Source organism: Helobdella robusta (assembly GCF_000326865.2).
Source record: "Helobdella robusta unplaced genomic scaffold HELROscaffold_67, whole genome shotgun sequence".
Lineage (NCBI taxonomy): Eukaryota > Metazoa > Annelida > Clitellata > Rhynchobdellida > Glossiphoniidae > Helobdella > Helobdella robusta.
The window spans coordinates 575,225-588,141 of NW_008705379.1; the positions used below are offsets into that span (position 1 = coordinate 575,225).

Sequence of the window (12,917 nt, forward strand, 5' to 3'; positions counted from 1 at the left end):
ATATGCGTGTATGTGTGTTTGTGTGTGTGTGTATGTGTGAATTTGCTTTCACACGAACTTGAAACAGCGTACGTACGATCGTCTTGCGATGTATGCAGCACATCATATTTGTACATGCAAATTCATGAAACCCCGCTTTCGTAATAATAGCTGACAAATTTCTTGTGTGTGTTTTTGTGTGTGTTTGTGTGCGTTTGTGTGTGTGTGGTCGTCTGAAAGTTGTACAAAAGTTATGTAGCGCTCGTTTGAAGCGTACCAAAGAGTGTACACCTGCATGCAAATGTTTTAAAACCAGTCTTCGTACGATTATTCTCGTCGGAATGGAATATTCGCCAGGCATAAATTATTCAACTTCATCCTTTTTGATTTTGTTGATGTTGCTGTTGTTGTTGATGTTGTTGCTGTTGTTGTAGTTGCTGTTGCTGATGTTAATGTTGTTGTTGATGTTGTTGGTGTTAATGTTGTTGTTGTTGCTGTTGTAGTTGATGTTGATTTTAATGTTGTTGTTGATGATTGAACGATTGTAAAAGTAAAAATAAACAAACGGACAGATGAAAAATTAGACGAATGAGTGAACATATCAATGAACGAACGAACGAACGAACGAACAGCCCTAGCAAAAAAAGAAAATCTAAAAGTGTAATTAAATTTTATTAATTATTTTTAAACTTAAAAAGCCATTCAAGAAGTTTGAAATAAATTAAAATAAAGATAAATTTAATAAAATAACATTTCTGGTCGTTTTGAAATAAATAACTATTGACTGTTCTATTTTCATCTTATCTACTACCATCCCTACCGGGTTCACCTCTTTTTTCTCTCTCTCTCTCTTTTTCTCTTTCTTTCTTCTTTTCTTTAAAATTTTTATCTTTTTTTTTTAGTTTTCTTACTCTCACTCTTTCATTTCCTCACTCGTTCTATCATTCATTGTCATTTTACTGCTTTTTCACAGCAATTTTTCCTCATTTTCTTTCAATTGCTTTCTTTTATCTTCTCACTTTTATTCCTTTTCATTTTCTTTCTCATTCTGTGTGTCTCTCTCCCTCTCTCTCTCTCTCTCTCTCTCTCTCTCTCTCTCTCTCTCTCTCTCTCTCTCTCTCTCTCTCTCTCTGGCTCGTTAACATCCATACGCTCACCTCATATAGTGAAAAACTTTGCCCTGAAAACGTACGTCATCAGTATAGTTGTATTGATTTTTAAAAACGAGCTTTTTATATTGCATCATTGTGTGGTGCATGGATCTATAATACTAATTTACAGGTACTTGCTTTATGTGCTGAACAGTATTGTTGCATACCTACACACGTACATACACAATTAATATACACATACATACATACGTACGTACATACATACATACATGCATGCATGCATGCATACATGAATAAAACACACATTCATGAATACACAACCATATTGCAATGTATATTACATACCGAAATACTAATCTAAACAAGATGAAATATAATGAAATTGTTATTTTGCATATTTAACAGTTAAAATATTTGCTAGTAGATGCTCCGCTAATAACATGTCACTAATGTGTATTTATTGCTTCATATTGTTTGCTCTGATTATAAATTATTCACCTCGCTACATGCTCATCTATGTTCTCTTTATTTTTACATAGTATATATATAGGCGTATTTATAGACAAACCTACACACATACACACACACGCACACACCTACACACACACATACGCAAATACATACACACACACGCACACATATTTTTACATGTTACTTAAGTCGCTCTCATGACTGCATAGTTTTACTGGTTTGACTGCAAATGGCAAAGACAACCACACCCACAGAACTCCTTTAAATGTGTGTGATACCGTACCCGAACTTGCATACAGATGTTTCGGTGTAACCCCATGTGGACGGTATACACACGCGTGTACAAAAACATACACAAATGAGTGTACAACTCGTTGTTCTACACATCTTAGAAAAAAATGATTTTCCAGAAAAATTTTCGTTCGGACGCTTGTTAAGTAATGGTGCTTTTTCCCTATGTCAAACCAACGTAAATAAAGCCGAGTGTGTGTGTGTGTTTGTGTGTGTTTGTGTGTGTGCGTGTGCGTGTGTGTGTGTGCGTGGGCGATTATTGTTTGAATAAGTGAAGTCAAAACTAATGCACGCGGGCGTTTTGCGTGCGTACACCCATTCTGAAGAGTGTGTATGCAAATTTTTTCTCATACATAACACAATGAGTGTAGCGTACGAACGGCAATACTCCTAAGACATTACTCCTATTAGAAATCAGCGCAAACACAAAAACACACGAACACATACAAACAAAAAAATACAAACAAATACATACAAACAAAAACATTACAAACAAAAACATACAAACAAGGACATACAAACAAAAACATACAAACAAAAAAATTACAAACAAAAACATACAAACAAAAACATACAAACAAAAAAATACAAACAAATACATACAAATAAAAACATTACAAACAAAAACATACAAACAAGGACATACAAACAAAAACATACAAACAAAAACATTACAAACAAAAACATACAAACAAGGACATACAAACAAAAAAATACAAAAAAAAACATACAAACAAAAACTTACAAACAAGGACATACAAACAAAAGAATACAAACAAATACATACAAACAAAAACATACAAACAAAAACATACAAACGCACAGCAACTCATATGATGATGTTTTGTCCTTTCTATTGATTTCTGAATGAGTGGGTTGTTTGGTTGGTTGCACGACATTGCCCGTCTATATACATATACACACGTATATACACATGTGTTTGTGCGTGCGTGTGTGTGTGTGTGTGTGTGTGGATGTGTAGGTATTTATGTATGTGCGTGTTTATGTATGGAAGTATGTATAAGGTGGTTGTTATCATTCTTAGATGATGTTTTCCCTTTGTATTGCAGTCTTGCACACATCTACACACACATACACACACACACATATACACTCAAATACACACACAAACATACATACATGTACAGACACGGCTACGCACATTATTATTAAATTTAATGATATATCAGTTAAGTCAAACTGTGTGGGAAAATGAAAAAAAATGAGCAATTATAATGTTTTAAGCCATGATACGTACATTAGATACATGATAGATAGTATATCATTAATCTATCTATTTATTCAATTATCTGTTTAATATCTAGTAGCTAAACATTTAAACACCATGTAGATTGTGCGTGTGGCTTGTGTGTATGTGTGAGGCAGAGGAAGTGCGCGCGTGCGTGCGTGTGTAAATGAAATAAAATACAAAAAGTAATGGCGTATGTTTGTTTGTGTGTGTCTGTTTTTGTATGTGTATCTACGTGTTTGTGTGTGTTTGTTTTGTGTACGTGCGTGCGTGTAAAGGAAATAATACAAACTCCGAGTTAGCGAAAACATCCGTTTTTAGCCGGTTGACATTCGAGAAAAATTACAAAAACTTAAGGTATGCCGCTTCCGACAAACAAGTTATTCATTCTCCGTTGAGGTCTGTTCGTCATCATCATCTTCATCATCATCAACTTCTTCTTCTTCATCTTCTTCATCATCTTTTCTTCTTTGTCGTCGTATTTAATGTTTTCTTATTGTTTTAAAGTATGAAATTGGAATAATTTCCTTTAGTTAGTTCCTAAACAAAATCGTTAGTCGTAACGTTAAGAGCATCTCTTTGGACAAAAAAATTTAAGATGAACATTTTTAAAGGTTCTTTATTGGCGTCAGTGGGGAAGCTGCGATAAATAATTAAGCTTCGTGCATTATTGAACACTTTTTTTACTTGCAATGTAAGAAGAGAGAGAGAGAAAGAGAAAGAGAGAAGGAGAGAACTAATAAAAGAAGAAAAAATGACGTCATATAAAGTAGAAAAATAGTCACTCAGAATACCAAAACAAAATACTCAATCGTTGTCTTTTAAAGTTTTTTAAAAATGTGTGTTTAAAAATTTTTTAAACTGTTTTGCAAGCAAAACTTTAACCACTGGATACATTATAAAGACAAATTTTCAGTGGCTTCATGTAAAATTTGACACCGAATAACAAAGGAAAAAATTTTTCAACAGCTAAATCCATTGATAAATTACTTATTTATATCTGGCGTTTGTAATAAATAAATAAATCTATCTGCAGTGCGCTATGCTAGTTTGCCAGTATAAAAATATTGCCCCAAAGAAATCAAATAGTTTTCAGTATCTTATCTGAGTAAAATTTAGAAAAGTTCAAAGCAAACTATCCGCAAAAAAAATAAAATGTAATTAAATTTTATATTTGATTTCCAGGAACATCTTCATTAAGAATTTACGTCGACCAAACGCCTAGGCACACACGACGCGAGACCACACGTCGCGATGCCACACGACGCGAGACCACACGACGCGATGCCACACGACGCGATGCCACACGACGCGAGACCACACGACGAGACAGAACGCAAGGTGACGTCTTACTACGCACACACTCAACAAATTTTTTGTTTCTCTTTCATTTTTACGCGTTTTGAAAGCATGTTCTTAAAAGGAAATTTTTTTGAAAAAAATTTTTTTTACACGTTCTAAAGTTTTTAATTTTATACTTTTTTTTAATTTTTGTTTTATGTAGGCTTATGTTTGTTTGTTTGTGTGCGTTTGTATAATTATATGCGTGCGCGTGTGCGTGAGTGTAGAAATATTGTTTAGATGAAATGTAATAATAAAGGCTTGTTTTGACGTTTTGAAAGGAAAGGAAAAACATTTAATTAAATTTTTCAATTTAGTCATAAAGTTGACGTCTTTGTTGATGTGTTTGTTGTTGTTTTTGATGTCGTTGTTATTGCCCGTGTGTTGTTGACATTGAAGATCTGTCTGATGTTGTCAATATCCTGTTGTTTGGATGCTGTTGAAGTGTGCATGCGGTGCTGCTAATACTATTTTGCGTGTGTGTATGTGTGTGCGTGAATGAGTGTGCGTGTGTGTGTGTGTGTGTGTGTATGCGTGTGTGATTTATGTCGCTTAATGATAATGTTTTGGACGAGGATGAATAAAAGATGATGCTTCAAAAAAGTGAGTTAGTTATTGCTTTTGAGAGGCACAATAATTTTGAAATTTTCTCGTGGGTTGTGAGATATAATTTTTCAGACTTTTTGTTTTTGGTTTCCTTATTTTTGGTAAATGGTTTGGTTTAGTAGTCGTGTTTCGCTGCTTACAAGACAGCTCCTATATTCAGAAAAGATTTTTCAATGTTTTGTTGTTGTTGTTGTTTTTGTTGTTTAACTAATCTATCAAAAAGTTGTAGCAATACAAAACGTAATTAATCATAAATCCATAAAGAATTTGTTACAATTATAAAATTCCCGCTATATTCAACTATTTTTTCAAGCAACTTTTTTTTAAACTATAATTTTCTAGGCCTCATTGAACACATTGTCACATTATCACATTGAAATATCACGCAGTACAGAATGTTTTTTTAATTTTTATTAATAAAAAGTATTTTGATATAAAAAGTAAAGACACAAAAACTGCAAACCTTGTATAGAAAATTTTCAATTTATAAAAATATATCCCTTAGAACGCGCAATGATTGTATGACCTTCAATCCAATTTTGCCAAAATTTAGTTTCGTCCGCAGTACTATCATTGTGATAGGATTTTGTATTCAGGAAGAAAAATTTTTCTTCTTTAATGAGTTATTAAAATGAAATATTAAATGCTAACTTAAAAATTAAAATTAATTTAATTAAAAAATAAATAGAACACAAAAATCATTTCAATATACCTCGCACAATAAAAACTGAAAATAAATGACTGAAAATAAACATCCGACAAAAATTTTTCAAAATTTTCCAACCCCAAAACCATCATCATCATCATCAGCAATATTGTTATGTTGATAACGACGACGACGACGATGATGACGACGACCATGATAATGATCATCATCATCATCCTCATTATCATCACTACAATCATCATCGTCATCTTCTTCTTCATCATTACCATAATCGGTTTGGTTGCTTCCGAGTAGAGTTGAATGGGTGTGGGCAGTTTCATTGGTTGATGACGATGAGTAACTCGCCTGAGATTATGGTTAATCATTATTATTATTATTATTTTTAATATTATTATTATTATCCTTATTATTGCAATTGTTATTTTTATTAATAATAATACTGTCACTCCATTGGTATTATCACCATCATCAACATCATCATCACCATTAATAACCAAAATGATAATAATAATAACAATTATTATTATTATTATTATTATTATTATTATTATTATTATTATTATTATTATTCTACTAAACTCATAGAACAAAAAACACCAATGAATCACAACGAACAATTAGGCAGTTAACGTTGATTATGATGCGATGATTGCTTTGTTAAGCACCACATAAATTCAACATCCAACCTAACATAATTATGTCACACGCACGCACGCACACATACACACACACACACACACACTTTCTCACTCTCTCCATCTCTCTCTCTCTTTCTCTATCTTTCTTTCTCTCTCTTTTTCTTTCTTTCTCTCTCTCTCTCTTTCTCTCTCTGTCTCTTTCTCTTACACACACAACACACACACAAATAAGCAGAGACACATAGTTAAAAGGCCAATAGAATCTTGTTATACTGTTGTAATAGTATTTTCAGTTGTAGCAGTAGTAGAAGAAGTAACCTTAGAAACAACAGAAAAGGTAGTAGTAATAGTAGTAGTGGCAGTAGTAGTAGTAGCAGCAGTAGCAGTAGTAGTAAGATTGGTAGTAGTGGTTATTGCTGGTTTCATGACAAATTAGCTAACCTGTGATGCATGGTTGCGATTGTTTTCCGGCATATCTATAGTGTTGTTGTTTGAGCTGTTGTTGTTGTTGTTGTTGTTGTTGTTGTTTTCAAATGAAATGATGTTACTGTAATGATTGTTGTTGCTGCTATCACTACATCCAAGGTTGTTGTTGTTGGTTTTGGCATTTACATTGATGTGATGTGATTTGATACTGTTGTAGTGTTTCACCGCTGAAGGGATATTGTCATTGAATGCGTTGTTGTAGTTTGCTTCAACAGTTTGTATGTTGTCGGCATTGTTGTTGTTGTTGAATGTTGATGTCTGTTGAGTTGAGCTGTTCTTGTTGCTGTTGTTGCTGTTGTTGTTGAAATTTGGGTTGTTGGTGCTGGAAACAGGAAGTGGGTTTAGGGCAGTGAAGTAAAGAGCGTTTGTAAAATGGCTCGGGGAAAAACTTTGCAGCAGTTGTTGTTGCTCTGGTTGAAAAGTTGCAGACTGATGAGAAATTTGTTGTTGTTGGTTGTTGAAATGTTGTGAATGGTTTTGTTGGGATTGTTGGTTATTTGCATGGTTGATTGGGTCTACGTGGAGGAAGTTAGGTGCAATCGCGGTTATGTTGTTGTGAAAAATGTTGTTGTTGATGTTCGTTTGAATCGCAGCTCTGGTGTCGTTGTTGGATTGAAAATTTGGCGTGTTTGATGCAGCGTTTCTATCTCCTGAAGTATCATCAACTTGGTCGTTGTTTGGTTCAAAACTGACTCTGCACTTTGATTTGCTGTTCTGACCGTGCTTCATTTTGTTGTCCCCTCGGCTGCCAGCAACGTCACTCTGCCTCGCAATCTATTCGGAAATTAATTTAATTTAATTTGACACCAAATTTCCAACAATTTATTTTGACTTAAATTAAAATTATTCGAAAGTTTCATAAAACAAATCTAACTAAATTTTCTCCAATTGGAGCCGATAGAGTCCACCTGATGTTTCTTCCATTCAACATTTCCGCCATGGTGCCACCACCATCATTAGCAGACGTGTGGTGGCTTCTGAGGTCAACGCTTGAGTCGTCGTCGATGTTGTAGTTATTGCTGCTGTGGTTAGTGTGGTTGACATTTTTGTTAAACTTTCCATCAAATTCTTTTGCGCGATTAAACTTTTGGCAGGTGAGGAAATATTTGTCCATCTTGAAATCCCCACCGGCACGGATTTCGGACATGGCTAATGATCGTTTCGTCGGCAGGGTGCAAATTTTTTTGGCGGTAACGAAATCACTTGGATGCATCCCATTTTGAAGTGTAAGCAGTTTGGGATTTCTTTTAACTGCGAATTGTGGGACGTAGGTGTGATCCGGATGTCTGGGCAGAGGATGAAACAACTTCTCCAGTTTTCTCACCCTCATCTTCTGCTTCCTCTCACTTCCATTGTAACAGATGACGATGACGACGATGACAAAGAGGAAGAAGAGGAGTGTGGCGGTCATTGCCGACACCAAGATGAGAATGGCTAGCGGGTTGCTTATGAAGGAAGTTATTATCAACTGAATTGAAGTGCTGTTTGTGGATGGTTGACTTTCCGCTTCGTTCAGTTTATGTGGTTGTTGTTGTTGTTCTGTGACCGCAGACTGTAGGACCAAATTTTTATTGTTTTTTTCTTTCCTTTCAAAATAAATTTCATTTTTGTTGTATGTTATTTTTGGTCTTATCGTAGTGTCGTTAAAATGATTTATGACGATCTTCAACTTGCAGACTGAAGAAAGTTTTGGAACACCCCCGTCATAGACGATGATATTCAATAATTCAATTCTTGGGTTGGTTTCTGTGATGTTCAGTTTGGTCAGATCTTTGTTTACAAATATACCGCCGGTCCTAGAATCGATATCGAAGGAGCGATTGAATCGACCGCGGCTGATCGGTACATCACTATGACCATCATCTTTCTCAAAATACATTTCATTCGTCAGGGCGAATATATATCGAAGTTGAGCGTTCGTTCCGACATCGCCATCTCTTGCTAGCACTCTAGCTATTTCACTGCCGATCTTCTGATTTGTTGTTATGTGAACCGTATCGTTGAGACTCGGTACCGGAAAAATAATAACTGGAGCATTATCATTACGATCCGCTACTACAACAGACACTAAAGTAGTACTCCAAACCTCCTTCAATGTTGAAGTGTTTGATACGCTGGGATTGTATGCCTTCACCGTAAAATTATACGAATCCGTCACCTCCCTATCTAACGACACCAAAGATTTGATGGTCCCGGTTTCTTTGTCGAGTGAGAAAATATCGTTGTGCTCATCTTTCGAGTAGTGAACAATGTTGTTTGGAAAGAGGTCCGTATCATGAGCAGTCAACCGACCGACTTCGGTGCTGGCTGGCTGGTTCTCGTACGTTGCAAATGTGTAGAGCGAGCTTGAAAACGTCGGAGTTTCATCGTTCTCGTCTGAAATGTTAACGAGCAGCAAGCAACTGGCTGAACGAGCTGGTTCGCCACCGTCCTTCACTTGCATCGTCATTTCGTACTTGGATTGATATTCTCGATCGAAAGCAATTTTCGCTGTAATGATTCCGTTGCGGGCGTCCAATTCAAAATATGAAGAAACGTCGAAAGTGGCGTCTGGGCCAAAGGTGTATGTCAACTCGCCATTCATGTCGGCGTCTTCGTCGAACGCAACAACTCTCCCAATGAACTGACCGGCTTTATTATTCTCCAAGACTGAAAATTCGAACGCGGGCCTACTAAATTTAGGGCTGTTATCGTTTTCGTCAGATATTCGAATGGTTAAATTGACAACATTCGATAGGGCTGGCTGGCCGAAGTCAGTACACTCGATTGAAATATTCGTAGAGTTGATGCATTCACGATCGAAGGTTGCGGTCGTCATCAGCTTGTACTGAGTGGTCTTGCCGTGCTGGTTGTTAATGTAGGGATTGTTCATTGATGAAGATGATGATGGGTGTGATGATGCTGACGATGATGGTGATGATGATGTAAAACTTTCAATGGCAAACGCATCAGCTCCCAACACCAGCTTGCACTCCGTGACACCAGCCGTTCCGCTGTCGTCATCCTCAACTGTTATGTAAGCCACGAATGCTCCTGCCGCTGCGTTCTCTTGCACTTCCGGTTCATCTCCTGCATATTCTACGCTTATGATTGGTCTGTTATCGTTGGTGTCGATGACGTCAATGATGACGTCACAGGTGCCTGTATGTTTCACCGTCAGCCCGCCGTCCTCGGCCAGTATTTTCAACCGGTGCTGTGATGCCAAATTGAAATTGAGTCGGTTAATTAGTCGAATAATACCGGTTTCGGGTTCGATGTAAAAATTTTGACTGGTTTGATGAAAGTTGTTATTAGTTGTCGGATTGTTCGTGATATCCGATTCGATGGAATACTTCAAATGTCCGTTCGGACCTGAATCGATATCGAAAGCTGACACTGCCAACACAGCACTGCCTACTTCTTCACCCTCGGATAATGTGATTCGATAAACTGTCTGATTGAAAACTGGAGCGTTGTCGTTGATGTCGGTAACTTTGATCGTCACACTGAGGCTTGATGTTTTTGACGGCACACCCCCGTCGTGGGCTTCCAACGTGAAGACGTACTCATCGCACGACTCTCGATCCAGCTCCTTGCTAACAATTAACACGGGTTTCATCAAGTGTTTGTTGTTCGCTGAAGATGATTGATGAGTACTTAACTGAAATGGAACATCCCTAGATGCGTCATTAGTTGCATTAATCGCTACCGACAGCCACTTGACCGAATAACTCACGACACCGAATTCCGGCGAATCGTCATCTGCAGCAACAGGAAGTTCGTAGGGCGTGTGCGAATCCGGAACAACATCTTCGGGGATCTGCACGGTGACGAATGGTTGAGGGAAGTAGGGAGCATTATCGTTGACGTCATCAACGGTCACGTGAACGGAAATTATGGTCAGTGGCGGGCTGATGATGGCGACTCTGAAAATCAAAATGCACGTTGTGACGCGTGGTCCGCAGACTAGTTCCCGATCGATTTGTTGTTTCAACGTGATAGTCGAAGATGTACTGTCGATTGCGAAATATTCACTGCTTGGAATGATTACTGTTGATTGTTGAATGATTTTGTTGTTTGGAATTGAGTGTTGTTGTTGTTGTTGTTGTTGGTGATGGTTTTTATTATTACTGCTGCCTAAAATTTTGAATTGAATTGAGTTTTTGTGAGAAGAGTCTAGATGGCTGTGGTGTGGTAGGCCGGGGAGTTTCAAAAGCTCAACAACTGCAGCTCCAGGTTCGGAGTCTTCTCTTACTCTCACATCAACTTTCATACTCTCTACAACTGCCAGTCTAAATGATAAGATGATGGAAATTGTGTATATAAATTTTCCTGATGTATCCATCTGGAATAGGTTTTGGGACGTTAACGATTATAGTAAACTAAAATTTTTTATTTGTTCGTTGCTTTACTATGACTTATAATATTGGAGTTTTTTTTCAATAATTTTAATTTTAAATTATTGAAATACTTAAAACTCTTCATATATAGAATTATTTATTATTTAATTAGTTATTTATATAAATGTTAAGTTAATAAATCTACTAAAATATATCAAAAATATATAACAAAAATGATTGTAGAACAAGGTTTTTAAATGTTGTTCCTCAATGAACAAACATGAAAGAACAAAAATGTGTAACAGACCATAACTAAACAACACGTTCACACATGTTCACATCCAAAACTTTTAAGAAAAGGAAAGTTATAATCAGGTTTTTATACAGCAGCACATATGCATGGATGCACGTATGTGTGTAGTACATTCAGTCACATATGTATAATGTATATAAATATATGTGTGTGTGTGTATGTGTGTGTATTTGTTAGTTTGTTTGTGTCTGTGAGTGCGTATGTGCGCTCGTGTGTGTGTGTGTGTGTGTGTGTGTTTATTTTGAATTATGTTGTGAATGTATAAACACACACACCACACACTCAACTCACTCACTCATTCATTCATTCACTCACACACACACACACGTGTACGGTTTTTTCTATATTTTTACAGGGTTAAATGTGTATAATATGTAAAAAAATGATTGATAGATGTTTGGTTGAACAGATGAGCAAAAGAAGTCAAGAGTGATTGAATGAATTATGAATGATAGGATGAAGAGATAGAAGGTGATTGGATGAATGTATGAATGATTGATTGAATGATTGATTGATTGACTGACTAATTGATTGATTGATTGAACAAAAATGAACTGAATTGTATAGTGAATCGTTATGGTTTGGATAATTGGTAATGTAAAAATCACTGAATGAATAACTGAATAACTTAATGAATGAATGAATGAGTAAATGAATAAATAAATGAATGATTAATTGTTTGAATTAATTAATGAATGAATGAACAAAAGAATGAATAAGTGAATGAGTGAAGGAACGAAATGGAGATGGATATGTTTTATAGTAAGGTGAGGATTTGTTTATGAAAAGAGAATGTGAATTGAAGATAAGAATTGTGTTTGAAAGATGGATGTATAAAATGGAGAGAGAAAGATAGTAATATCCGTATATGCGTATGTTAATATATGTATGTGGTATGTATGTTTGTATGTGTACTTGGTATGTATGTTTGTATGTATGTCTATGTGTTTAGATAAATGTACGTACAGTAAAGTTCCCGTGGACACCATTTTATCGTAGAATTGTTTATTTCGAACTTGTTTATAACGTACTTCTTTATAACGTACTTCTTTATAACGTAGGTATTTATTTCGGTATCTAGTTGGCAGTGCGTTAGTTTTCGAAATACGCATAAAATACGCAAAGTAAATGTACGCCATGTATTTTTTACATGATTTAGCTTTTTGGTAATGTTTGCTAGGTAATTGTGCGCGTGCGTGTGTGTGTGTGCGTGCGTGTGTGTGTGTGTGTGTGTGTGTGCGTACGTGTGTATGTCTGTGTGCGCGTGCGTGTGTGTGTCTGTGTGTGCCTACGTGTGTGTGTGTGTGTGCGTGCGTGTGTGTGCATGCGTACCTGCGTGTGTGTGTGTGCGTGTGTACGCGCAAAGTTGTGACCCACAAAAGTATTTTTATTTGAAGCAAATTTTTATCATCTGGTGCAATGCTTCGGCAAAAAACAAACAAAAT

At 36.1% G+C, this 12,917-nt stretch overlaps 1 protein-coding gene across 1 annotated transcript; it reads right to left on the reverse strand.

The window, feature by feature from the left end:
* Window positions 1–8,740: 8,740 nt before the first annotated feature.
* HELRODRAFT_88858 (hypothetical protein) lies at window positions 8,741–11,092 on the reverse strand (the record flags this gene model as incomplete). Its single annotated transcript, XM_009030290.1, has 2 exons — window positions 8,741–9,685; window positions 9,803–11,092. Coding segments are annotated over 2 exons (2,235 nt in total), but the record flags the coding sequence as incomplete, so codon positions are not given.
* Window positions 11,093–12,917: the final 1,825 nt, after the last annotated feature.